Genomic DNA, 24,826 nt, shown 5'->3' with positions numbered 1-24,826 from the left:
GGGTTCACTGGATTCCATGCCACCAACAAACCCCGGTTTTCGAAATATAATATTTATCAAACAGAAGCAATTAGAGACTTATTCCTATAATAAATTCTGTGTTTTATTTGCTTGTGCTAGAGTTGCTCAAACTATATTTGGCTGCCGTAAGTCTCCAAACATGCACCATCAAGATAGCGCAGAATCTTAGAATTACATTAAGTTTGGGTATTTTAATGGGCATAATAAATTCAAATCTCCTTTTAACCCTCAGTAGCAGTTCTGTTTTACCTGCACAGGTTGTTTCTCATAGGTAGAAACATTCTATATACGATAACGAACTAAACAAACAAAAAGACAAATAACCTCCCAAATAACGTGCGCTAAATGCTTGCAAACATAAAAGCAAATGGTATAGATATAGCATCGCCCAAATGACACAAAAAATTACATAGCCCGCACTGTCAACGCCAGTCCCAGTTTTCATGGCAATGCATTCAGCTCCTCCCTCTGCCTCAGGTACTTCTTGGCCAGCTCATCTCCGCCTTGTGAACTCAACTCCATCCAGTGATACGCCGCACACATGGTGGCTGGATCACTTCGCTCTCTATCACCCTCTCCACCACCAGCATGCATTTCCATTACCTGGGCCTTGAACGTCTCTCTCGGTCTTGACAGTGGCAGCGTCGTTCTCTCGACTAGTTCTGGGTGTGTGAGATAGAAGATAGCAAGTTCGCGTTCTGCCGCTGGGTCTCCTTCTTTTGCTGTTATAGTCCACATGCGAGCTGCATCTTGCATTCCATATTGCATGATCTCAGGTTCTGAGTTCGAATCCACAGATCCACGCGAAGAATTTTGTGATTGACCCGGGGCCATTGGCGGCGGGACAGGTTGGCGTGTGGATGTGTAGTGTTGGACAATCTCGTCTGCAATATCGATCATAGTGCGGCATACATCTTGCTTCAACCCGAGGGCGGCCAGACCGGCATCCCAGAAAGCCTTCCCGCGGTCGGTCTTGTCAAGAACTGACGCAGGGATGAATGCTGCAATATACTGAAGGTCGCGGAATAAAGTCTTGGGACGCATTCCGGCCTCGCGGAAAAGATCTTGAAGTACATCAACAATCATATCTGTAGTTGCAGGGGCCGGTGAAGTCATGGAACGAGACTCGGCTTTGCGTGCTGGCGGAGCTGGTTCAGCTTCGTAAATGGCGTGCGAACGGCGTTCTTTGCAATTATCAATCGCCTCGCCGACATTGCTCGCCCGAGGAGTCACGAAGCTTGGCTCACGGCTATAGTCTGTTGGAAAGGTTGACGATCTCGGTGAAGCCATGTATGAACCATGCTTCATTGCCTTTCGACGGGGAATTGTCGTCAAAGAAGCAATAACTAGATGTTCCAACTCATATAATGCGTTTAGCTTCGAATATGGATTGGGGTGTACTGAAAACATAGTGAGGAGCTTGCGGAAAGCAGCCTTGTACGGGAAGTCCGTCGGAGTATTCTCTCTGGTCTGTTGCCTCATGGAGACCCCGGTGGATGCATCCAAAGTTGCAGAGCTGTTCGTTCGAGAATGGTGAGAAGGCGTGGAGCTTCCATGGCTTAGTCGAGACGAATCGCGAGTAGCGATCTTCTCTGGGACTTCCGAAGATTCACTTGTTTGGGTCTCTTTGCTGTGAGCCGCTCTTAAATCGCGGAAGCTCCTCTTCTTCTCAAGGCCACGCTTGCTCTTCCGTTTAGCCTTTCGGTCCTTTCGTGCTTTCCTGTCCATGCACTCTTGTCCAAGGTCGCCAGAGAACCATGAATCTGTTTCGCTTCCACGGGAGAAGACCAAGCTTCCGAGATCGCTAATCAGCAAAGCAGTAAGAGTCTGTTTCAACTCCATCAAGAAAGTCTGCTTCGTTGGGGCATTTATAGTTTCTGCGCCAGCATCCATCACTGTGTCATTTGTTGTCGATGATGTTCCAGGACGGAAGCTTCTAACACTTGGCGTCGGTGATCGTACCTGCTGGTTAAACGGTGACCAAAATGTTGTGGCCGTGTCGATAGCAAGAACTGGGCTCGCATGACCAAAATAATCCTGAGAATCCATAATGTCGCCAGAAACGCTCATTCTAGATGAACCCCATTTACTTGAATCGAAGCTCTGTTGAGAACCGTTTCTCATAGACATCGATCGAAGATCCCGGGGGCTTGCACGAGCAGTGGCGTTGATATCAATGCCCCTTGAAGAACCTCGCTGGGAAGAGTCCGGATCAGTGCCATCACCGGATATGCCGAGTCCTCCAAATCCATTTAGTACCAAGTCCCCCTTTTGCCTGCCAGTGTCTAGGTACCGCTTATCGCGATAGAAAAGCTCACTGGACCACAGAACTGGCCCATCCATCAAGCTATCTCCAACCAGTTTGCTGATGCAGCTATCAATCTCAAGACAGAATCGATGAATCCGTTCTTCCCCCTTGCAAAAGTTTTCGATACCAAACTGCGATAGCCACTTTGATGTTTTGTCAGACTGTTCGTCGGATAGCTTATTGGGGCCACCATGTTCGTCGGATGCTGCTAGGATATCGAGGACTTGAGTCTCAGTCCTGACAAGGAAGTTGTTTGTGGTTGATGGCCTGTTGATATTACGCGCGCGCGAGGTCGCAGAGATTGGACGCTTATTATTCTTGGGCCTTGCCATCGCCCTGAGAGCAAGCGCCACATTACGAGTACCATCATAAGCGGCCGAATTTCTTACATCTGTGACGTACCACATCTTGTCTCGTAGCGCTCTGTAGCTCCTCATCATCGCCTCTATCATTGTGTCGTGCCGCTCCTGTAACTGCTTGAGCCAAACAAGCCAGGCATCGTATTCCTCGATGGCAGCTGCAGAACGTCGGATTGAGTCCCTCGGTCCACGTGAAAAGATGTTCAGAAGCGAAACGAAGCCGTTTTGTCTTAGAGAAGAGGATGAAAGCGAATGCAGCTGCTGCGACGTCTTCCAGTAGAGGTGAGCATTTACAAAGTCAGATTGTGCCTGGCATTGTTTCTCTGCTGCTTCTAGCATGTCTAGTAAAACAGATGAATTTGCGTCATTGGCCTCGTTATGGCGAGTCTTGTCATCCTGCTGGTCTTCCCTGATATCATCTGGGATTGTAGGTGATGCGAGTGTATGTGCCCTGTACGGATTTCTAGATTGTGCCTCCAGTCCGCGGGAATTTTTCTTTCTATAAAGGCGATTCGCTTTCCGGCCTTCTAAGATGTTTGCTCTGTTACTGAATGTTCTTGAATCGTTTGTATCGTCAATTGATCGGGGTATTTCATATTCGCCGACGAGTTTCAAAATCGAATCACGCAGTTGATGATAGTCTTTGTCAAGGTCCGGTCTGGATCGTTGGGTGTCCGCATCGCTATCACTGCTCGAAGTCTCTTCTTCATCTTCCATCTCATCTTCGTCATGGAGCATCTGGGTGGATAAATGTGTTCCATCTAATTCCATAAATAGAACGGTCCATTGTTCAGCGCAAGGGTGACACGATCCGGATATGACGTCCTGTCCTAATGTATGCGACATCTCTCTGATTGCCTGTCGAAGGCGGTACCCTTCATCGTCGAATTTCGGACCCTGGCTCATAGATGAGATGGAGGTGGACGAAAATCGGTGAGTGGCAACTGAGTTGTCATCAAGGAGAGGTTCTCGAGACGTTACGTCACTGAAGATGGACGACTCACTCTCACTTACTATGGATGCTGTATCAAATCCCCGGGAAGTGGGAGCCATGGAAGGTGGCCTTGATATCACGGAGAATCCAGAGATGGACGATGCAGAAGAAGGGAACCCGCCAAAATGAGACTCGCTAGCCGCGGATCCAGACGTGGGACGCCGCTCTGGGAATAAGGCATTTACCATAGTTACCAGATCAGACGGGCTTACGACCAGATAAGGGCGAACCTCGGCAGTTTCTCTGAGTGAAGTGATTGACCTGGCAGGAAGCAACTTGGGGTTTGACCTGTAAACCTTTGATGTTCGGAAACGGCCCATGATGTTTTCGATGTGGACTTTGATGTCAGGTGGAGTGGCTGGCGATTGTTTCCTAGGCAGATGTTAATTTCCTCGCCATTTTATACAAATGTAGGTTACTTACCATGTAAGGTCAACAACTAGTCTTCCAGCCCTCAAAGCAACTTCCTTTAGAATTCGCTGTCTTGCATATTCCGAAATATGATATTCCGTCATCATCCCATGTGACTGCAGAACCATTAGCTCAAACATACCCATAGATGGCTCTATGGAAAATACCTCGGGGTGAACAATAGCGTTAAGGAGGAAATCAAGAAACAACCATTTGGACACGAGAAACCTCTTGGTGGCTCCATGTTTCCTCGGATCTAGTTTCCGAAGGATTGCGTTACCTAGTTCAAGAACGCTCTCCGGGATCCCCTCGGCACCTGGGTCATCCACAATCTCAAAGAGTCCCTTGATGGCAGAATCAAAAAATTCCTCGGCAGCAATGGAGTCCTTGACATTCCTTGGTTCTCCATGGGCCCGGATACCAGATTGTCCCTCGGATTTCTCCACTATAAAGGCCCCGTCTTCTAGGATTTTCATGAGGTACCACTCTAGATTGCTGCGGCCGGACCACTCCCTCATGGCAGTCCAGATGTTTAACACGCTGCATATGAACGGGTCGATGGCGATTTTATTTTCAGTGCTAATCAGTCTAGCACACACCGTGGCCCATATCTCGGTTCGTCTCAGGTGCTCCGAGGAATCAGGGCCCGCTGAATTTGCAAAGCAAGTATGAATAAGAGCAGACAAGGGGTCATGACGCTGGAAAGAGAGTAGACGCTCAACTGGAGAAGGGGCATGTGCAGAAGGCCGGTTCAGGCTTGCAGCCTGTCCTCGAGGACGTGTATGGAATGGCAGAACGGAATCGACGGGCTCCAATCCTTGGTGGAATACAGTCAATGCCGTCAACTCAGACGGTGTTAGAGCGCATATGCGGGTAGCCAAGTATTCAGGATTCGTCCGAATTTGAGTCAAAAAGTTGAGTAACGTATCACGGGTCTGAGTGGGAATCTCATGCATGAAAGTCCAGTAGGTTCCCGGCTCGTCTGGACGACCATGGCCAGGTTGTCCAATATCCGGGTCCGGTTCCAACGCAGCAAATCTCCTGGTGGCATCGCAAGAATTGCTAACGTCATGGATTGCATTGTTAAGTGTGGCAAAGGTCTTTTTATCATCCGAGCGAAAACTGTCGACCAGAGTCCGGTGGGCGAGTTCTCCGCAACGTGCCAGACGGGCGGAGAGGGCAGTGGACACCAGTGATCGTTGTAGCCGGACCCGGGTTTGTCGGCGTTTTCGCTCCTGGTATGTGGAAAGCCTGACTAGGTGAGCAAGCTCTTCAAGTGTGGTAGAGTTGGCCTCTATAGCTGCATCGCGCATATCAATAGTCGTATATTGGGACACGTCTTCGAGCAACGGCTTATGGAGTGTCGGAGATGTCGATTTCGAAGGTTCTGCACTAGGAGTCTTGGTGGCATCTTCCTGTGCATTAGTATCACGTATCCCCTGATCGGCAGGCTTTAAAAATGATGCATATGGGCTCTGCCTTTCGGGCGCGTGCCGCGGGTTCGAGGATGGGGGCCGTGATGTTTGATTGAATGCATTCTTAGAATTAAACAAAGGTTCGCTTGTCGGTAGAGCTAGTAAAAGATTCATTAGCTCGCTGCTCTGCTCTCGTTGATCATTCCGGTCTTCCAGTACATACAGGGAGAAGCGTGAGCTGGCCCAGGAAGGGAGGTGGACCGCTGCATTTGGATCATCACTCCATCTGCGTGTTTTCTGGTCTAAGTCTCGAGCTTTCTCAGCTGCGAGACACCAGAAATGGTAGGTAAATGCGGGTAAATATATTTCTCGAGCGTGAAATGAGTCCAACCAGTGGTCGAGTTGACTGTGAGGCTGCTCAGCCTTCTCGTTGTTGTCGCTGGCACACGTTGGGGGTCAACAGCGGGGCGAATTCCGCACCGATAAACCAATTGATAAGAGCTCCCCGTCGCCGTCCCAAGTCATGTTATATTAATACACCCAGGGTCCGGTCGCGCAGCAATTTCGAACAAGGCTCAGCAAAATACGAGAAGAAGAAAGATATCTCAAGGTTCGCGATAGTAATATATACGGCGACAGCGCAACGCAACAGCGGAGCTAAGATGGTGCAGAGCCAGCACAACTGCCAGCCGGACTCTGCAGATCACCCACAGTGGTGAGGAACTGGGCGTGCTGGCTCATGCTGGCCCACGTTGCCAGCAAATCATCCCTCCCCCAGGGAATATAAACGGCCAATCAACATACGCCATGGGCCAGACATCGATGTGATGCACAGGCCACGATAACCAGGATTTCTTTGGCGACAGCGGCGGCCAATACAGTATTGAATATGGAGAATACGGAGTTGACTTTTACCAGCCTTTACCAGCCTTTGGATCTCTTTTCAGCCTGCCACAGATGAGAAATCTGACGAGGGTACCTACCTACCACCTGCCTACCATTACCATCAGGGGGGATGGAATACAAATTGCTTTGCTGGAACATGGAACATGCAGATATGCGGAGGGACAAAGTTGGTGAGAGTTAGATAAGATACGAGGCAACATGGTGGAAACAACAGCCAGACAGGAACAACGATGCCAGTACGGGCCATGTACTGGAGTGGCAATATTCACTTTGCCAGCTCATACCCAGCTCATATGTCGTTTCCTATGAGCCTGTGCCTTTGAAGCGACTGGACAACTGGACGGCATTCAAGCGCTACCTCTCTACCTGTGCCCTGTGATATACGGAGGCAAAAAGCAGGAGTACCAGTCACATCCCATAGTATGCACCGTTGTTGTTCATACAGCATCTTACTACAGGCGTCCTGCAGCATCTTCAGCTTTGTGCAAACAGCACCAGAAGCTGATTCAAAGCCGTTCTGCGACATCGAGACCAATCCGGTCGCAGTGGCCCCCTCTGTACTTCTGACGGCAAACACGAAGTAACCACCACATCACGAGATACGTGCCACAAATATCATCTCATCCTTTCCTCCCTGAACCAGCACTTACTCGCTCGCTGCCCTCGTCATAGATGCGCTGGCCGCCAAAATGGCCGCATAAGCATGCGCGCAATTCAACGTCCGAGTGTCAAATCCCTCTCCACAGACCATACCATCGTCTATTTTGGCCAGAGAATACTCACATTAATCATTATGCCGTTTTCTTGCGTTTCATTTTCATCCATCGCCACTGAGTGACCTGGCAGGATGTTGCACACAGTCAGAGAGTCAGGGAGGCGGATAAAATAGCCGAAGAGAAATGCCAACGCATACTCGCCTGCATATGAGACTAATGCAGACGCAACACCACCTCACCCGTCGTTTCCATCCTCTCCTCGCACTTTCTTACGCCGACCCCCCCGCTAGACTGGTCAACAGGTTTACTTTATTGGGTATCACGAATGTAGTTGTGCACACTCAAAGTCAGAGAGAAGAAATCATCATTTATTCTAGAGCATGTGACATGAGAACCTCCACTTCGCTATCCGTAGTTGTGCCGCTCAAAAGTCTGAAGAGGGACTGTGTATAGCTCAAGACAAATACTAACAATTGAAAGTAATATAATTTGTATCGTTACGTTCATTTATATGTGACTCCTAACGCATTTACTTGGCAAAAGTTGCTATATACAGTGCTCCAATCCATGATCCCTTCTCAGACTTTTTAGGCGACACCAGTAATTCAATGAAACAATTGAAACATGAGGCTCCAAATCCGTTAGGGTAATTATAGTACAGAACCAACCAATCCTATTTCCCAGACCCTGAAACCCTTATCACTTAATTCTCACATCCGGGGTATGCGCCTTGCGGCATCAGTCGTGTAACATCTCTCTATTCTCGTCCAAACCTTACGTCGAAATACTTGATAACGCTCATCACACTTGCTGCATCAATATCTGTCGCCTCGCGTCCGGGATACCGTGGCGGGGCAGTTGCTAATTTTGGCAGCCATTTACTAATCTCATCGCTTGCCGCCTCAAAGTTGCGGTGGCTAGCGAGCGTCTTATAGGTCTCTGCACAAGAGAGAGATGGGCCCGGAAGCACTGGTCTAGCCTTGCGAGGTTCTGGCCGTGGTGGTGGTTGGGATGGTGTGTCTTTACAACATCCACCAGGACCACCTTGGCCACAGCATCCAGAGAACGATGGGTCGGCGGCACGGATGGCGGCCAGAGAGCGGCAGAAGAGCCCGGATTTTGGGTCATCTTGGCACTGTTGGCAAGTGCCGGGACCGTTGGCACATGAATTAGAAGGATTGCTTGAAGATTTTGGCGGTGGTTCCAAAGATTGGATATGGCGGTTTGGATACAGCGAGGGTAGCTTGTAAGACTCCATAGCGTTGACATCGCTGTCTGAAGGTGGTGGAGTAACTTCGCTCATTAGGGGTGGAAGGCGGTTCTCGTGCTCTAGCTCGCGGGCTGCAACTTCGGCAGCCTCAGCACATGCACAGTACGTGCTATCGTCACAGAAGCCACATGACTCTCCCGGTGGTGGGCGGGATGCTGTGTTGGCTGTTCCATAGTCTCGAGGTGGTGGTTCTGGGGTGTAGATAGGTTTGCTAGAGAACATGGCGGTGAAATCAATCTCTTGTGGAGTATTATCTTCAATAGACATTCGTGTCCGTTTGCTGTTTGTGAAAGGTGACGAGTCGCGCGACCGCTTCACTTCAACCTCCATGGCACTATCGGGGCCTTTCAATGTTTCCTCCAAACATTCGCAATGACTATCAATAGAACATCGTCCACATGTTGACGTAGCCATTGCCATGACCTTCTCAACACAGGCACATCCACTGGTAGCTGTGCAGTTACCACATCCAAGAGGATCTGAATTCGCTGCTGGAGCTGGGTTGTGAAGTTGAGCTGACTCTGGTTTGAGATGAGACCTGTTTCGTCTCGGGGGTAGAACAACAGCATCTGTTCCAATTGCTCGTGCTCCCTTCCGTAAATAAATTAACTCGGTATTAAGAGCTGCCTTCTCTGCTCGTTCCGCTTCTAATAGATCTTCTGCTCTGTGATATTTCTGCTTCCACTCAATAACTTCATTGAGCACCCTTTGCATGTCTGCTTCTAGCTTTGAAACATGACTTCTGGCCTCGTCCAGCTCAGCTTTCGTTTGTGCTTCTCGCTTGAGCCTTTCTTCCTCGGTCTCCTTCAGTTGTTCCTCGAGTTCACCAACTCTTGCCGCCCTCCTCTCTCTAAAAGCTCGCTGCGCAGCTCGGTTCTGCGCCTTCCGCTTCGTTGGTGGGGTATCTGTTGCGGGCTTCCTTCCCGGCTTTGGTCGTGGGGGGATGACCCATTCTCTTCTCGGTCCCAACGACACAGGACTGTCACAGCTGTTCATAGGACTTCCCATTGCATTGGGCGCCAGAGAGACAGGTTTGATAGCAAGAGTTGGCGGAGCAGGCGCCAGGTTTGCTGTCGAGCTTGTTGATGACGGAGTGCTCATTGTGGAGTACGGTGAGGCCATTTTCTTGTTACAATCTAGTTCTCCGTGTTGCTTATCATCAAAAGTAGTTACCTGCAGCTATAGAAGCACTGCAGGAGTGCGGAGGGGTTGATATAAGGGCAATGACTGTGTACGAATGTGCCGCGGATGAGTGGGAGAGGCGGCCTTTATCGGATCAGATTAGATGAGATGATCTGATAAAAACTTCACACCCCCGCTTCGCTAAGTTAGGGCCAATAGAAACGAGCGCTTGTGGGCCCTTGTCACCGTTTTAGCGTCTATGCCAATGCCTTCATCGGAATCCTGAGGGATGACGACACGTGATCCTCATCATCAAAACACACGTATCAAAACCATTATACTAGTTCGAGATACTCCAAGTCAGGGAAGGAGGGAATCTGGGAGAGAAACCGGAAACCATGAATGGCTTTTACTTTGGGGGTGACTCTGCAAGCGCCTCATCGGCAGACGACGAGGACAATCTACCATACCCAGAAGCTCTCCCGAGGAGTGATTTCTTGGTTCCCAACTTTGACGCATCCGACTACCTCTCCACCCTTGCAGACCGCCATCAAACCCTGGAGGACTTACGTACAGATCTGAGAGAACGGTCCCAAGCATTGTCTAAAGAGCTCCTCGATCTCGTCAATGTTAACTACGAGCAATTTCTAAGTCTTGGCTCGGACCTTCGTGGTGGAGAGGAGAAGGTTGAGGATGTTCGTGTGGGCCTCCTAGGTCTCAAACGAGGATTTGAAGAAGTGAGGGGCAAGATAAAGGCCAAGGGCCAGGATGTTGATGGCCTGCTCAGCGAGAAGTCACAGATCAACAAGGAGATCAGTGCGGCACGAACTATGCTGGAGCTCGATGCCACGTTAGAAGAATTGGAGGAGAATCTCATGATGGGTTCTGTGGATAGACAGACCCGGGACGAGGTTTGGAGTGATAGCGAAGACGATGAGGATGAGGGTGGGCTCACCCCTGATATGGCCACAGGAGGTGCCAACATCAGAAAGTTGCAGCGTCTTGTAAAGGATTACTGCCACGTCGTTCGTATGGCTCGAGCGGCCGGCCACGAAAATGCATTCGTTGCTACACAGCAGCAGCGGATAGGGAGAGTCAGGGGCGTCCTACTTCTAGATCTTAATACGGCCCTAAAAGAGGCCAATGGGTCTGACGATTCTTCTCGAGCGCGCCTGGTCAAGGTGATGGGCATTTACAGAGAGATGGATGAAGCTGCCGAGGCCGTGAAGGTGCTGAATGGTTCAGAGTTTCGAGGGTAGCAGCAGTTTGGGGACACATAGCTCAGGCGTTTTAATTCTATACCCGGGAAAGACAATGTGAATATTGTACTGTACAACTAAAAATACAAGCTATTGCTCTATAATACTGTCAGATCCTTTGGACTGATTGTTGACGTCGGGCTTCTGAAATCGCCGCTCAGAGTCATGCCCGGTCCATTTGTCGAGCTCAACACGACCTCCGCAATCTCCTTGTTGACTTTCTCGCTCAGTTGTGCCATATCCTTCTTTACCGACTCCACGAAAACCTTGATGTTATCTTGCACCATCTCCGGTGTGAACCCCAACTGCCCAATTGCCATGCGTACTACCCCCAAACGTTCCCTGTACTCTGCGCCTCCAACCATTTCCCTGACAGCAACAGCTGGGTCCTTCACCACAGTGCCGGTTTTTGAGCTGGGCATCAGACCCCTTGGTCCGAGGATTCTTCCCAACGCAGCCTTATTCATCTTTGGTAACGATTCAGACTGCGCTATGCAGCGATCAAATTCGATCCTCCCATCTTTTATCGCGTCGAAGATCTCCTCCTCGCCAACAAGTGATGCTCCTGCTGCTCGGGCAGCTTCCGCGTATTTCGAATCTGGCGGACAGATGACACAGATTCGTAGGTCTGTCTTTACGGGATAAGGGAGGCGTAGTCGATTGCGCATAACAGGCCCGTTCTTGACTGACTTGACTTTCAGCGCCACTTCGTATTTGACTTGCGTTGCAGGCCTGCCGACCTCTGCGGCTCTAATATAGCTAAAATGGCGTTAGTCCAGAACGTTAAAGTCGTGGGAACCACACATACCGCATGGCATCGCAAAGCGCAAATTGGTCGGCATCATTAAGGTTGTACTGAATGTAGGAAGTCCTTGGCTTTCTCTTCTTTTTCTCCGCCAGCTTTTGGGCTTTCCTTTTCTCGGCGTACTTGTTCGGGCCTGCCTTTTTGGCAGCAAAGCGTTGCTGGATAGAGTTGTGTATGAGGGCTGCAGGGCGGTATACCATGGGCCTGGGACCCGATGATATACAGAGCCTATTTAATTGGGCCAAGAGTGGCCTTGTAGACGCCATCTTGTTGTAGTTGTATATTTTGTTCCTGGCCCCTTCAAGTCCGTGATGGTCAACAAATATCGCTATTACGTCGGAGATATAAAACTCCGTTCCGAAGGTATTAGCTTCAAAATGGCCCACTCCCACAGATTATTGCGGGCAGGTAAATACAACCCCGCCACAAACGTGAATCACGAACTGTGTCGGACCAGAATAAAGATGAACAGCGACGAGGTTGCAACTCTTGTGTCTGCGCTCTCAGCGCCGGATTACAAAGCGGTTGAGCCACATTTGCTCAAACTAGACAAATATTTCACGCTCAGAACTTACTTCGATGGATACCGTATCAGTGACGCTGATGTCAAGCTATGGGTCACCCTACGAAGCAACAAAGTCACAAACGCATTCTTGAAGAAGGGATCTCTCGCAAATCTCACTCGCTGGTTTGTATTTGTTGAGGAGTCTCACCCAGAAATCCAATCAGAGATTAAAGTTGCAGACGATGCCGTGAAAGCAAAGAAAGCTGCTCTCAGTAAGGCCGGTGCAAGCTATAACATTGCACTTCAAGATGCCGACCAGGGTGTTGTCACTAGATTCCCTCCTGAGCCATCGTAAGACCCATTTCAATATGCATGGTAATACTCCCTAACAGCTAGCAGTGGATATCTCCATATTGGACACGCAAAGGCTGCTCTTCTGAACGATTACTTTGCCCACGACCTGTACAAGGGAACCTTACTTCTGCGCTTCGATGATACCAACCCTTCGAAAGAGAAGCAAGAGTTCGAGGATTCGATCATCGAGGATCTTGCTCTTATGGGTATTAAGCCAGACAGGACCAGTTACACCAGCGATTATCTCCAGGTCTTGTACGAACATACCATCCGATTAATTACCGAGGGGCACGCATACGCAGATGACACCGAGCAGGAGAAAATGCGCGATGAGAGATGGAAGGGCATTGCCAGTGAACGCCGTGAAAGGACGGTCGAGGAGAACCTTCGCATTTTCGAGGAAATGAAGGTTGCTTCAGAGGAAGGCCAGAAGAACTGCATCAGAGCCAAGATGTCTGTTGACAACCCAAACAAGGCCATGCGCGATCCGGTTATCTACCGCTGCAACCTTCTTCCCCACCACAGAACCGGAACGACGTGGAAGATGTACCCTACATATGATTTGGCTGTTCCCATCGTCGATGCCTTGGAGGGTGTTACGCATGCCCTGAGAACCACTGAGTACGCTGATCGTAATGATCAGTACCAGTGGTTTATTGATATCCTGGGTCTGCGCCAAGTTCACATCTGGGATTTCGCAAGAATGAACTTCATCCGAACCTTCCTCTCAAAGCGAAAGCTCACCAAGCTTATTGATACCGGCAAAGTCTGGGGTTGGGATGACCCGCGTATGCCCACTATCCGTGGTGTAAGACGCAGAGGCATGACCATCCCAGCCCTGCGTGATTTTATCTTGAAGCAAGGGCCGAGCAGAAATATCGTCAACATGGACTGGACCAATTTTTGGGCCACCAACAAGAAGGTCATTGATGCCGTCGCGCCAAGATTTACTGCCATTGATAAGGAAAACACAGTTCGGGCGACCATCATTGGTGGACCGGACAAACCATACACTGAGGAGAAGCCAAAGCACAATAAGAACCCTGAGGTTGGCACGAAGAAGGTCACCTTCAGCAGTGAACTTATTCTTGAGCAGGCTGATGTCAAGCTCATGAAGGAGGGCGAGGAAATTACGCTCATGGCCTGGGGTAACGCGATTGTCCGCAAGATTGTTGGCTCGGACCCAATCACTTCGGTTGAGCTTGAACTACACCTTGAGGGCGACGTTAAGAAGACAGAGAAGAAGGTTACATGGGCGTCTTTCGAGGGGCAGACTTTGATCCCAGTGGAGCTGGTTGACTTTGACTACCTGATCACAAAAGACAAACTCGAGGAAGACGATGAGATGGAGAAGTTCCTTACCCCAGTCACCGAGTTTAGATCCGCGGCTCTTTGCGACCAAAATGTTCAGGATCTGAAGGTTGATGATATCATCCAGTTTGAGCGCAAGGGATATTACAGAGTCGACAAGGCCTATAAGGATGGTGAGCCGGCTGTGTTGTTCAACATTCCCACGGGCAAGGAAGCAAAGAAATAGTCCGCCTTTCAGACTTTGTCTTATTCGTCTCTGTAACTCTGGACGTGTTAAAAAAGATGAACTAGCCTGGCAAAGTATCAATGATCCAGATGACCACTTTGAAGTCCTTGTCGTGCATGAGCAATCATATGTAGATTCATAATTCCCGCATCCATATTTCGCAATGTGGTATCCCAAACGCCATATATCGTATCGTATTGTCTTTTATAACAGCCCCTTCCTTGCCAACTCGACTTTCCGAGCAGCCTCATTCGCCTTGAAGCCGCCCTTCGACACGCAAATTGCTGATCCATCGCCCAACTCAAATTTATCCTCTACCGCCGGGAATTGACATGGGCAGTGGTGGGGAACGGACACACATGCTATAGACATTATTAGTCGTCGGTGTGAGCCTAGGTATTGTAAAGCTTACATAGTGTCCCTGGACAGAGGTAATTGCTGCAATGGGCTGTGGAATATTAGCATTGTGTCCCTCAATACACAGGATCTGAGAAAGGAATACCATTGCCGTATGTCTGTTGATACCAAGCTGAGTCGCTTGCAACATTCTGTGGAGCTTGATGATGCTGTCGTTGCTGTTGGCCACCCATAAACTGCTCAAACATATTTCCAAACTGTGCATTGACGGTCGCCGCCAGGGCACCGACAAGCAGAACGCTTGTAAGAGTTACTCTTCCAAACATTTTGAAGTTGAGTTACTGAATGTATTCTTGGTAAACTCAGTAGCCAAATATATCACCTCGCCTTTAGGACAAGTTGTCCCCGGATGGTACATGTGCTGACTAATCAACCGGGGACAGCCTCAAATTATTCATTGACATCCATCCCCAAGCGCAGCGAAATAGGTAGATACCACCACCACACGGCAAGATGCTGATACAACGGCTACAGCCGCCGCTGAGGGCGTCGTTAACTTCAATTGCTCGATCGGGAGCTTCGAATTCGCATACAGGACTTCATGAGGCATTTGCTGCGCTCAGGTTGTGCCAAAAGGAAACTCAGGGCGGAAACTTGAACTTCGTCCGATATGCTACGCATAAAGCGCAAGGAGCAGTGAACAAGGCGAAGGATGGTCCGGGAAAGAGGCTGGGTTGCAAGAAGTCTGGAGGTTTGTTTGCTCTCTTGCGTGCCAGGTGTCCAATGTCGCATGACAGGATCACCCAGGGCACACCATTTGGAGACGACCGCAGACTGACATGGAACAGAACAATACGTTATCCCAGGCAACATTATCTTCCGTCAACGAGGCACGCACTGGTTCCCCGGTGACAACTGTGCCATGGGCCGCGACCACACCATCTACGCGACTGAATCCGGCTACGTGAAGTACTACAAAGATCCCGAGAGGCACCCAAAGAGGCAATACATTGGCGTAGTCTTCGAGCGAAACCAAGTCCTTCCCCTACCGAGAAACTCGATGCGCAGACGGAGGTTAGGCCTTGCTGCAAGCCAGATGGAATTTTCGACCGTCGCCGAGACTCCAGAGGTTGTGGAGGAGTCGGCCGAGCTACAGGGCGAGGAAGGCGCCGTGCAGACCCAGGTGTCAGCGCCAGCGCCAGCAAAGAAGGTCCGTGAGAGGAAGGGAGAGGAAGGAAGGGTGTTGACGCTGAGACCGGGATACATGTACCGTGAGGCCAATTGGGAGATCGGTCGTGCGGCTGAGCGTGCTAAGATCCAAGTCAGAGCGTTCAAACCCAGGGATAGATGGACGGCATGGAAGAAGGCTACAGTTCGAAAGGTGGCTAATGCCGGGAAGAGGGGCTTAAGAGGGGGGGGTAAGCAAGGGAAGAAATAGAGGACTTGTCGGGTGTGTGAACGTTAGAACAGTGGGTGGCACAGACATGGCCTTTGGGGCAGTTCATTGGAGTTGTACGATTCGCCTGGTGGAATGGCGCTGTAGAATATGGATGTCGATGGTTTATGTAAAGATATTTAGAACTCATTTGCAAATATTCCAACAACTGGGACGAACAGCGATTTGTGAGAGCCGCCCAGAAGCGGCAGTGTTTTGTGGAGCGTCATGCACTGGTGGAATATGTTTTATCAATAATATGCCAATTCCCTTCAAGCGTTGCTCGTCACTTAGCCCATCCACGGCTCGGCCGGTTCATCCATCGTTAATCATCACTACTCAACTCCATCAAACTGTCCACTTCAACCCCCCTACTGCTTCCCCTCCCTTTCCCCCTCATGGCGCTTCTATACCTCTCCTTCCCCTTTCCCATCTCCCTGACTTTAGCCTCTCGTTTCCTCTCTTCTAGCTCCCTTTCCCAGGCTTCGTCATCAACTTCCCCAAGTATATCGCCCATACCTCCTTCGGCTGTCTCTTCCAATGCACGATTCAATAACTCCGTTGCAATTGAATCTTGCGGGCTAATCCCAAGGGCTTCATGAAGTACTCCTACTGCCTCAAACGCTTTTCCTTGTTCCATCAACACCAAGCCCTTTGCACAGAAAACTTGCGGATCTTTGCCGCCCATTCGGAGTACCTCTTCGAAGGACTCCAAGGCTTCATCCCAGCGACCCAGTCGGCGGTATGCATGGCCCAGGTTTGCTTGTGTTGAGATCCAGGCAGAAGGTTCGCTGTCAATTTCCACGGCAATCGTTAAAGCTGTCTTGAACATCGTCACCGCGTTATCGAGGTGGTCTTGATGATAAAATACAACCCCCATTTCGTTCAGTAGTAACGGGTCAGTCTTGCATAGTCCATACGCCGTCTTCAAAAACTCATCCGCCAGCGTCATATTATTAAGAAGCAAGTTCTGCATGCCTAAGAACAGCTGTGGCAAGTGCGTGCCCATGAACAGTCTTGCGGCAGTGCTGTAGGCTGAAATAGCTTGGTCGTGCTCGCCTTCTGCTGCGAAGGTATGCGCGAATCCAATCCATGCAGGGCCAAAATGCGGGTCCATCATCGATGCTTTTGAGAAGTACCGCCGTGCTTCTGCAATTTTAGACGTGGCGAGGTAATAGATTCCCACAGCAAGCCAAGTGCATGGTTCATCAGGATGGTTGTCGGCCAGATCGTGGGAGACAAGGAATAGGGCGTTCTTCTCATTTAGCTCGTACAAGCAGGCGAGGTGCAGTGGATAAATGGCGAAGTTGTACTTGTCACCTTGGATTATAGAGGACGTAATGCGGAGGGCTTCTTTGAAACGACATTGGGTGAATAGAAGGTCGGCTTTGGAGAGAAGAAGGTCGGGGTTTGATGCTAAGTTGTAGTGTGTGGAAAGCGTTTCAGTGGCTGTGGTGAAGGCGACAGGATTTTTGTATTTGGAGAGGCGTGTTGTGTACAGCATTTTGGTGAACTCAGCTGCTTCTTGTGATGATGGGTCATCTGCAGATATGGCATCAAAGTCAAGAGACTCCAAAAACTGCCATTCTTCATCTGGCGACATGAGGCAGTTCTTCATCAGCTGCTCAAATGCCTCGAAGCATTGTACATCAATTCCAACAGCATCTTTGTAGCACTCCTTTGCCCTATCGAAGGCGTTCTGTTTGGCATAGCAAAGGCCCCTCAGAAAGCACATTGCCGCCTCAAATCGTATGTTTGCATCCTCTTCTTGAGCTGCTTCGTCTCGCTTGCTTGACTTCGATGTCTTGCTGTGTACTGAGTTGGTCCTGGTATGTCCACCGGTATGTTGCATCTTCCGCCTGTTGTTGCCCGCCGTTCCTATTAAATGTGTAGGATTGTTCTCTCCCAGTATATTTAAAGCTTCCTCAAATCTCCCTTGCTTTATGAGACAGTGGCCAGCTAGATATCGGCATGATGGGTTCCTCGACACCAAGTCTTGCTTCGCCAGGAAGCTCTGGGCGCGAGTATAATTTCCAGTGGAGAAGTGGACTTGAGCAAGCCAGAATGCATCTTTGTCATTGTCTGTCAAATACATCAGTTAAATTGTTTGGAGCAATAGCCTGAGGGGTCATACTCGTCAAGGCCAGCAGTTTGTCTCCAATGAAGATGGCCGAGTCGTACTGATGTTTATTCAATGCATCCTGACGCCAATCACGCAAGAATTTCTCCATGCTTCGTATTCAATTCATACGGCTTGGTTCATAAACTATCAATAGGATCGAAGGGCAAGGTTGTCATGATCTTGAAGTTTATCTGTGCGGGGGGAAGGCAGTCGCGTTGTCGATTCTCGGGAGACGCGAATAAGGCGGCCCTGGCTTATCGCACTTATCGCCTCGATGAACTTCAGCCTTGTCCATCAGAAATTCACTTCACATACTCGTGCTACCCAAAAAAACAAAAGACTGAAGGCTGAAGAGCAATTATGCATGACAGGAGTGACTACAGTAACTGTAACTAAAATGAAGTCTCTCAATCACCAAGAGCTATAATTGGCATATTGGGTATTCGGAGATAGAGCCAAAAATACTTCGAAACAATCAGCGATAAATTATAGATCCAAAAGATTTATAAATTTATATTAAATTCAAATATTTTAATAGCAACTATTTATTTGTCCCAGTTTGAGGCAGAGGTGAAAACTGCACAATCTGATCATGGGATATATACAATGAGAACAACTCATTGTGTTCATTTTTATTAATGCATGCGCCCCATCTCAAGCCTACCTTATAACTCCGTAAACCAATTTATTTTGTGACGCTTCCCATCTCCAGGTGAATACCGTCTTCGAGCTTCATCTAACCAACCCAGCGTCTTGCGCTCTTGAACATTCGGACCCAAGGGCCGTACTCACCCCACTCCTCTGTCATGCCATCGGGGATATAGCTTCCCACGCTGGCCATGATAGAACGCTCGGGGTGAGGCATCATAGCCAAAACTCGGCCATCCCTGCTTGTCACACCAGCAATTCCCTGTGCGGAGCCGTTGGGGTTGAGTGGGTACTTCTCCGTAACCTTCCCGTAGTTGTCTGTGTACCTAATTGGAACCAACCCAGCTGCAGTCAATGCCTCTAAGTCCGTATTGTTCTTGAATTGGGCGCGGCCCTCTCCGTGGGAAACAACAATGGGCAAGGAGCTGCCGTCCATGCCGTGGAAGAAGACTGATGGGTTCTCGCTGTTATCCTTGATTTGGAGCATCGAGACACGGCCCTCGAACTGCTGAGATTCATTATCAACGAATATCGGCCAGTTTTCGGCACCAGGGATCAGCTCGGAAAGCCTGCTGAGCATTTGGCAACCGTTGCAGACACCGAGGGCAAAGGTATCCTTCCTCTCGAAGAACTTCTTGAATTCTGGTCTGGCATTCTCCTCGTGCATGAGGATGGACTTGGCCCAGCCTTGTCCTGCTCCAAGGACGTCTCCGTAGGAGAAGCCACCGCATGCAGCGATACCGACGAAGTCTGCAAGAGATCGTCCGCCAATGATGTCGGTCATATGAACATCGATCGCATCGAAGCCAGCAGCCTTGAAGGCAAATGCCATCTCGGCGTAACCGTTAACACCTTGCTCACGGAGGATGGCGACGCGGGGAGCCTTGATAAATGGGCTGCTGAGAAGAGTCGTCATCGGCAGGATGCTCTCCTTCGGATCGAAAGTAAGGTTGTACGAGAGTCCAGGATCCTTGTTGTCCTTGATGAGCGAGAACTCCGAATCAGCGCTGGCGGGGTTGTCGCGAAGACGTTGCATTTGGTACGAGGTCGAGGACCACCACTCTTGCATAGTTGACCTGTCCAGGTGGGTGACGGTCTCTGCCTTGTAACGAATGGAAAGCTCTTGCTTAGTGGCAGCTGGGATGCGACCAATCTTCTTGACCAATCCTGGGGGAGGACCGCAAGTTGCGAAGCATCTGATGAAGTTGATCTCATCCGACTTCTTAACCTGGAAGACAGCCCCCAATTCTTCGTTGAAAAGGGCATCCAAAACATCACCTGTCTCGTCACTCTTAGCAACGCCATCGAGCATGATCTCAGCTCCACAACGACCGGCAAACATCATCTCAACAATAGTAGTGAAGAGACCACCGTCAGAGCGATCGTGGTATGCCAAGACAATACCAGACTCATGAAGTTGAGTGACCGCATCGAAATAGTCAGCGATGAGATCGACGTCATGAACGTCGGGGCTCTCATTTCCAAGCTGTCCACAGGCCTGGGCGAATGCGGAACCACCCATAGCTTGCTTGCCTTGGGCAAGATCCACAAACATGAGTACTGTCTCGCCAACATCCTCGAGTCTTCGGAGAGCAGGAGTCCAGGTGTGGCTGACACGTTGCACTGGAGCAAAGGCTGAGATGACGACTGTAACGGGTGCCGTAACAGACTTGGACTCTCCGTTGGAGCTATCCTTCCACGAAGCCTTCATGGATGTAGAGTCCTTTCCAACAGGAATGCTTATGCCGAGCTTGGGGCACATATCCATACCAATTGCTTGGACAGCCTCATACAAGGCAGAGCCTTCGCCCTCGTGGTTAACGGCTGCCATCCAGTTCGCAGACAAGCGAACACGATCGAGGCCTCCCTGAATATCTGCCGCGGCCAGGTTCAACAAACTCTCAGCAACCGCCATGCGGGATGAAGCAGCAGGGGAAATCAATGCCAAAGCTGGCTTCTCGCCAACAGCCATTGCCTCGCCAGTTTGAATGCCTCCTGTTGCGAGCGAGGTAATGGTCACCGCAACATCTGCGACAGGTGTTTGCCATGGTCCGACCATCTGATCTCTAGTGGTCATACCACCGACAGTACGGTCTCCAATGGTAATCAGGAATGCCTTGGAACCAACAGCGGGGACCTTCAGGACAATTTCCATTGCTCTGTGGAGGAACTCGGCACTGCCGCGGCAAGACTTCGTGGTCTTGAGGCTGCAGAGGCTCTGGAAACTGTCGAAGGCCTTCAGATTGTTCTTCTTGGTCTTGACGTTTCGCTCCAGCTTCCTGTCTCTAGGGAAGAGTGTCGTCATCGGGAGATCAATCGGCTTTGGGTATTCATTGCCTTCGCGGTCGGTGACAACAAGTGTAGATTCGTTTCCACCAATTGTGCCGGTTACAGATCCAACGTCGGAGAAGCCACAGCGTTCGCGGTCTAAAGTGTTAGCTTTGTAAATTCATCATAGCCATCGAGGGTACCTACTGCAAATGTTGACAAACTTGTTCAGGCCCTCCTCGTTTACGCAGAGAACGTAGCGCTCTTGTGCTTCGCAGCACCAAATCTGCAGCGGGCTCATACTGCTGTCGGCACTTTCAATTTGGCGAAGTTCAAATCTGCCACCATAACCAGCGTCCTTGACGAGCTCTGGCAACGCGTTCGACAATCCACCGGCTCCAACATCGTGGATCATGGCAATAGGGTTGGCATCGTTAAGAGCACAGCAGGCATTGATGACCATCTGTGCACGGCGCTCCATTTCTGGGTTGCCGCGCTGGACACTGTCGAAATCCAATTCAGCGGATCCTTCACCAGATGCGTTACTAGAGGCAGCTCCGCCACCAAGACCAATAAGCATAGCTGGTCCACCGAGAACGATAACATGGGCTCCGGGCTTGACATCGCCCTGGCGCTTAATAGCAAATTGGGGTCGGACAGTGCCAACACCACCTGCAATCATAATCGGCTTGTGGTATCCTCTGTAATCCTCTGCTTCATTGCTGCCGGTATCGGTGAGGAGTGTTCTAAAGCACCCCGTGAGACAGGGGCGACCAAACTCGTTGTTGAACCTTGCGCTTCCAATGGGCGCCTCCAGCATGATATCCAAGCTGCTGGCATAATGAGCTGGCTTGCCGAAGTCGATCTCCCACGGCTGCTCAAAATCTGGGATCAAGAGGTCAGAGACCCAGAAGCCGCAAAGCCCAGCCTTGGGCTGCGATCCTCTTCCAACAGCTCCTTCATCTCTGATCTCTCCACCCGAACCAGTAGCGGCTCCTGCGAAAGGAGAAATTGCGGTAGGGTGATTGTGCGTCTCAACCTTGATGATGTAGTGGACCATCTCCTTAGTTGCTTTCCAAGAGCCAGTGTTGTAGTCTGGAGCCCAGAAGCTGGCGAAGTTTCCCTCCAAAACGGCGGCGTTGTCGCTGTAGGCCGACACGGTCCACTTAGGGTTGTTCTTGTGGGTATTCTTGATCATCTCGAAGAGAGACTTGCCCATGGGAACATCGTCGATGGTCCAGTTTGCATTGAATTGCTTATGCCTGCAATGCTCCGAGTTGACTTGTGCAAACATGAACAACTCCACATCATAGGGCGACCTGCCGATTTTGGAATATGCTTGGATGAGATACTCCATTTCGGGCTCATCGAGGGCTAGGCCTCTCTCCTTGTTGTATCCCTTAAGGATATCAATTGGGTTGGCACCCTCGGCAAAGATGTCCACAACCTCAAGAGGGATGCGCTGGCCCTCAGCAAACATGCCCTTTACATCCGGCTCAGAACTGCTGATGTTCTCTGTCATGCGGTCAAAGAGCACATGCTTGAATGAATCGTCAGATCCCTCAAAAGGTTCAGCAAATTTGACCAAGATGGCACGGCCTCTCTCGATGCGCTCAAGGCTCTTCACGCCGCAGACGGCAGCAATGCTGGTGGCCTTGGAGCTCCATGGCGAAATGTTGCGGGGAGTAACATAGTAGACCTTGAAGTTCGCAGCAGATGGACCGGAAACTTCACGAAAGAAGTCTGGCCGCGGGTTGGGCAGGAGCTGCCTCAGCTTCGCATCGGTTTCCTGATAATGTTAGTCACAGTCACGTTTTTCCAGACTAGGGTATAGCATATATTTCGTTGCGATTTCGGAGTCGAAAACAGCAATTTTTCTAGCAAAGCAAAAAAGCATATGGGAAACTTATAAAAAATTGGGCATTCCAAAGTTTTATAAATATAAATTGTGCTCACCTTTGCGACGTCATTGGTTGCCTGCTTCAACCGGGCATAGTGAATGTAGACGGCGGAAACCTCGTCAACTTTGGCGGAACTAGTCTTCGCAATCAGATCTTGGATCTTGCGTGCCGATGATGATGTATAAGCATCTTCTCCAAGTAGAGTGAGATACTCCATCTTGTAAACGTGACAATATGTCCGATTTTCTTGGAGGAGACCAGTCAATTCGCGATTGAGGGGTGAAAAGTCTATCTCGCCGCGGGGTCGCCTCTTGGACGTCAGAATAATCTGGTGGGAGCGGCTTTAGGATTATCATAAATCCGAGCGGGCGGTCAGGAAAATGCCCGCCACGACGGACGCGACGCTTTCCTGCTTATGTAAGTCGGATAGCAAGGCTGTGCATCCGAAATTATTCGACTTCAATGTCCACGAAGATGGTTCTGCTGGACACTACGTTCAAATAATCAATGCGCCAACAGTGAATTATCGTGCAGTTTGCTCTTTCTTGAAATCTTCCCATGGAATTGTAATTAGCATTTGCTTATTTCATATTTGTTGTTTGCCGCCCGGCACAAACCACCCATCATGGGTGCTGTACTCTCTTTTGTCACCGGCTTCGTCGCGCCGGTATTTATCATCGTGTCGCCAATTACCTCATATGCCGACCAGATTGCTGCAATATACAGATCGAAATCGAGTGCTGGGTTTTCTCTTGATATACCACTTATAATGCTTGCTGCGTCGATTCTTCGGTATGTTCTCCTTGGACCAGACTCACCCCCTGCCCCTATTTGCGAGACGAACAAAGTGCCCTTGCTAACTCTTGACCAGCGTGTTTTACTATCCTGGAGCGCAATATGATATGTCACTCTTAATCCAAGCAACCATTATGATCATAGTCCAAGTTATTCTGCTACACGTCGCCCTCGAAAACAGGCCGTCACCTTCGTCCAAAGGGGGGGAAGCATCACAACCATTTGCGGGTATAAAGGATGGAGAGTCTGGCAATGCCAGGCCGTACAACTTCTGGCAATGGAGATCCCCTAAACCGTACGTTTACCAAATGGATTTAAAGCTTAAAAAAGCTTGGGCTTCTTGGCTAACTACCCACACAGATATTGGCAATTCCTCCTCTACCTCATCATTACCCTCATGGCATGCGAGCTCATGTTCGCCCCATTCGGCTTCGCATACGACTTCTATTCGTCGACAATTGGCTACCTCGGCCTGGCCATTGAAGCGACGCTACCGATTCCACAGATATTAGCAAACAACAGGACGCGCTCCTGCAAGGGCTTCCGCTTCTCAGTTCTGGTGAGCTGGATTGCTGGAGATGCAATGAAGATGCTGTGGTTCTTCACCGCCACTACGGAGATCCCATGGGCGTTCAAATTCTGCGGCATGTTCCAGGCATGCTGCGATTCGTTCCTCGGCGTACAATACTTCATGTACGGCACCGGGGAGGCGGTTCCGAGCCACGCTCACAGTGGTATTTCGATACCGAGATCTCCCAGAGCGGTCCATATACCCATGTTGGAGAAAGATGATCGCTTAGACTGAAGAGAGATCCGGTCCAACTGGGACTGAGTGTATTATAGAAGCACGACAGGCGGGTGTATACATGCCGTGCGATGCTGCGGTGCCATACGACTGAGACGGCCTCCAGAAGGTGATTAGTTCATTGTATTATGACTGACTGTTGTTAGTTCGGTATAGGAGTTTGTAGATGGATATAGTTGACAAGATGATGATTAGAATAATAATATAAGCGCGTAGACGCGAAGGTTGCAATAACCTTGGTTGTTTTGAAGTACAGCCCAGAGAGTCCGAGTCATGCCTAGTATTGAAAGCGAAAGCGACCAAGCCCTGGAGCAATGCCAAAGAGTCTGATTAACTGAGGGTGCGTGCGAATGCAAGTATCCGATACAAGTACTCGTACAGGCTGGGGTTTACACCGTGCATGTTGTCGAAAGCGAGGCACCATGTTGGAAACCCAGAAGATCATTGCACTTCCCAAAAAGTGCAACCAGTTCAAGGCCAGCGTAAACCGAGTGGATAAACCTAACACCCAAG

General features: G+C 49.8%; 10 protein-coding genes across 10 annotated transcripts; 4 read left to right on the top strand and 6 right to left on the bottom strand.

Moving 5' to 3' along the window:
• Positions 1-88: 88 nt before the first annotated feature.
• On the bottom strand, positions 89-6,191 carry VE01_06103 (uncharacterized protein). The gene is made up of 4 exons (XM_018275557.2): positions 5,732-6,191; positions 4,261-5,666; positions 4,106-4,209; positions 89-4,054 (listed from the first exon to the last, which is right to left on the bottom strand). The coding sequence occupies exons 1-4, from the start codon at positions 5,784-5,786 to the stop codon at positions 463-465; spliced, it is 5,157 nt and encodes a 1,718-aa protein (XP_018129652.2). The 5' UTR covers positions 5,787-6,191; the 3' UTR covers positions 89-462.
• Positions 6,192-7,597: 1,406 nt separating this feature from the next.
• On the bottom strand, positions 7,598-9,690 carry VE01_06102 (uncharacterized protein). Its single transcript, XM_018275556.2, has one exon. It carries the CDS (start codon positions 9,520-9,522, stop codon positions 7,888-7,890), a length of 1,635 nt encoding a protein of 544 aa, XP_018129651.2. The 5' UTR covers positions 9,523-9,690; the 3' UTR covers positions 7,598-7,887.
• A 125-nt stretch (positions 9,691-9,815) lies between these two features.
• Positions 9,816-10,887, top strand: VE01_06101 (uncharacterized protein). Its single transcript, XM_018275555.2, has one exon. It carries the CDS (start codon positions 9,921-9,923, stop codon positions 10,779-10,781), a length of 861 nt encoding a protein of 286 aa, XP_018129654.1. The 5' UTR covers positions 9,816-9,920; the 3' UTR covers positions 10,782-10,887.
• On the bottom strand, positions 10,826-11,862 carry MRPL1 (mitochondrial 54S ribosomal protein mrpl1). Its single transcript, XM_018275554.2, has 2 exons — positions 11,590-11,862; positions 10,826-11,540 (listed from the first exon to the last, which is right to left on the bottom strand). Exons 1-2 carry the CDS (start codon positions 11,850-11,852, stop codon positions 10,880-10,882), a joined length of 924 nt encoding a protein of 307 aa, XP_018129653.1. The 5' UTR covers positions 11,853-11,862; the 3' UTR covers positions 10,826-10,879.
• Positions 11,863-11,993: 131 nt separating this feature from the next.
• On the top strand, positions 11,994-14,100 carry VE01_06099 (uncharacterized protein). The gene is made up of 2 exons (XM_018275553.2): positions 11,994-12,442; positions 12,491-14,100. Exons 1-2 carry the CDS (start codon positions 12,051-12,053, stop codon positions 13,980-13,982), a joined length of 1,884 nt encoding a protein of 627 aa, XP_018129644.1. The 5' UTR covers positions 11,994-12,050; the 3' UTR covers positions 13,983-14,100.
• LCL2 (Long chronological lifespan protein 2) lies at positions 13,984-14,695 on the bottom strand. The gene is made up of 3 exons (XM_018275552.2): positions 14,485-14,695; positions 14,395-14,430; positions 13,984-14,344 (listed from the first exon to the last, which is right to left on the bottom strand). The coding sequence occupies exons 1-3, from the start codon at positions 14,663-14,665 to the stop codon at positions 14,187-14,189; spliced, it is 375 nt and encodes a 124-aa protein (XP_018129643.1). The 5' UTR covers positions 14,666-14,695; the 3' UTR covers positions 13,984-14,186.
• Positions 14,696-14,734: 39 nt separating this feature from the next.
• MRPL2 (54S ribosomal protein L2 mitochondrial) lies at positions 14,735-15,942 on the top strand. Its single transcript, XM_018275551.2, has 2 exons — positions 14,735-15,090; positions 15,188-15,942. The coding sequence occupies exons 1-2, from the start codon at positions 14,853-14,855 to the stop codon at positions 15,775-15,777; spliced, it is 828 nt and encodes a 275-aa protein (XP_018129645.1). The 5' UTR covers positions 14,735-14,852; the 3' UTR covers positions 15,778-15,942.
• CDC16 (anaphase promoting complex subunit cdc16) lies at positions 15,891-18,111 on the bottom strand. The gene is made up of 2 exons (XM_018275550.2): positions 17,909-18,111; positions 15,891-17,856 (listed from the first exon to the last, which is right to left on the bottom strand). The coding sequence occupies exons 1-2, from the start codon at positions 18,003-18,005 to the stop codon at positions 16,100-16,102; spliced, it is 1,854 nt and encodes a 617-aa protein (XP_018129638.1). The 5' UTR covers positions 18,006-18,111; the 3' UTR covers positions 15,891-16,099.
• Positions 18,112-18,401: 290 nt separating this feature from the next.
• VE01_06095 (uncharacterized protein) lies at positions 18,402-23,005 on the bottom strand. Its single transcript, XM_018275549.2, has 3 exons — positions 22,769-23,005; positions 21,020-22,601; positions 18,402-20,971 (listed from the first exon to the last, which is right to left on the bottom strand). The coding sequence occupies exons 1-3, from the start codon at positions 22,928-22,930 to the stop codon at positions 18,633-18,635; spliced, it is 4,083 nt and encodes a 1,360-aa protein (XP_018129637.1). The 5' UTR covers positions 22,931-23,005; the 3' UTR covers positions 18,402-18,632.
• Positions 23,006-23,187: 182 nt separating this feature from the next.
• Positions 23,188-24,605, top strand: VE01_06094 (uncharacterized protein). Its single transcript, XM_018275548.2, has 3 exons — positions 23,188-23,505; positions 23,585-23,803; positions 23,869-24,605. Exons 1-3 carry the CDS (start codon positions 23,339-23,341, stop codon positions 24,311-24,313), a joined length of 831 nt encoding a protein of 276 aa, XP_018129636.1. The 5' UTR covers positions 23,188-23,338; the 3' UTR covers positions 24,314-24,605.
• Positions 24,606-24,826: the final 221 nt, after the last annotated feature.

Source organism: Pseudogymnoascus verrucosus (genome assembly GCF_001662655.1).
Source record: "Pseudogymnoascus verrucosus strain UAMH 10579 unplaced genomic scaffold scaffold_27, whole genome shotgun sequence".
Lineage (NCBI taxonomy): Eukaryota > Fungi > Ascomycota > Leotiomycetes > Thelebolales > Thelebolaceae > Pseudogymnoascus > Pseudogymnoascus verrucosus.
This window is presented reverse-complemented; position numbering and strand designations above follow the sequence as displayed.

Bases quoted from the DNA above. Each gene is read 5' to 3' on its own strand.
- VE01_06103 (XM_018275557.2), bottom strand. From the start codon at position 5,786: ATGATCCAAATGCAGCGGTCCACCTCCCTTCCTGGGCCAGCTCACGCT. The intron at 5,667-5,731 runs GTATGTACTGGA...ATCTTTTACTAG, and splicing joins GCCAGCTCACGCTTCTCCCT to CTCTACCGACAAGCGAACCT. The intron at 4,055-4,105 runs GTAAGTAACCTA...ACATCTGCCTAG, and splicing joins CTAGTTGTTGACCTTACATG to GAAACAATCGCCAGCCACTC.
- VE01_06102 (XM_018275556.2), bottom strand. From the start codon at position 9,522: ATGGCCTCACCGTACTCCACAATGAGCACTCCGTCATCAACAAGCTCG.
- VE01_06101 (XM_018275555.2), top strand. From the start codon at position 9,921: ATGAATGGCTTTTACTTTGGGGGTGACTCTGCAAGCGCCTCATCGGCA.
- MRPL1 (XM_018275554.2), bottom strand. From the start codon at position 11,852: ATGGCGTCTACAAGGCCACTCTTGGCCCAATTAAATAGGCTCTGTATA. The intron at 11,541-11,589 runs GTATGTGTGGTT...ACGCCATTTTAG, and splicing joins GCGCTTTGCGATGCCATGCG to CTATATTAGAGCCGCAGAGG.
- VE01_06099 (XM_018275553.2), top strand. From the start codon at position 12,051: ATGAACAGCGACGAGGTTGCAACTCTTGTGTCTGCGCTCTCAGCGCCG. The intron at 12,443-12,490 runs GTAAGACCCATT...AACAGCTAGCAG, and splicing joins AGATTCCCTCCTGAGCCATC to TGGATATCTCCATATTGGAC.
- LCL2 (XM_018275552.2), bottom strand. From the start codon at position 14,665: ATGTTTGGAAGAGTAACTCTTACAAGCGTTCTGCTTGTCGGTGCCCTG. The intron at 14,431-14,484 runs GTATTCCTTTCT...AATATTCCACAG, and splicing joins TCAACAGACATACGGCAATG to CCCATTGCAGCAATTACCTC. The intron at 14,345-14,394 runs GTAAGCTTTACA...TAATGTCTATAG, and splicing joins CCTCTGTCCAGGGACACTAT to CATGTGTGTCCGTTCCCCAC.
- MRPL2 (XM_018275551.2), top strand. From the start codon at position 14,853: ATGCTGATACAACGGCTACAGCCGCCGCTGAGGGCGTCGTTAACTTCA. The intron at 15,091-15,187 runs GTTTGTTTGCTC...GACATGGAACAG, and splicing joins GGGTTGCAAGAAGTCTGGAG to AACAATACGTTATCCCAGGC.
- CDC16 (XM_018275550.2), bottom strand. From the start codon at position 18,005: ATGGAGAAATTCTTGCGTGATTGGCGTCAGGATGCATTGAATAAACAT. The intron at 17,857-17,908 runs GTATGACCCCTC...TGTATTTGACAG, and splicing joins CAAACTGCTGGCCTTGACGA to ACAATGACAAAGATGCATTC.
- VE01_06095 (XM_018275549.2), bottom strand. From the start codon at position 22,930: ATGGAGTATCTCACTCTACTTGGAGAAGATGCTTATACATCATCATCG. The intron at 22,602-22,768 runs GTGAGCACAATT...TAACATTATCAG, and splicing joins CAACCAATGACGTCGCAAAG to GAAACCGATGCGAAGCTGAG. The intron at 20,972-21,019 runs GTAGGTACCCTC...CTAACACTTTAG, and splicing joins CAAGTTTGTCAACATTTGCA to ACCGCGAACGCTGTGGCTTC.
- VE01_06094 (XM_018275548.2), top strand. From the start codon at position 23,339: ATGGGTGCTGTACTCTCTTTTGTCACCGGCTTCGTCGCGCCGGTATTT. The intron at 23,506-23,584 runs GTATGTTCTCCT...ACTCTTGACCAG, and splicing joins CTTGCTGCGTCGATTCTTCG to CGTGTTTTACTATCCTGGAG. The intron at 23,804-23,868 runs GTACGTTTACCA...CTACCCACACAG, and splicing joins CAATGGAGATCCCCTAAACC to ATATTGGCAATTCCTCCTCT.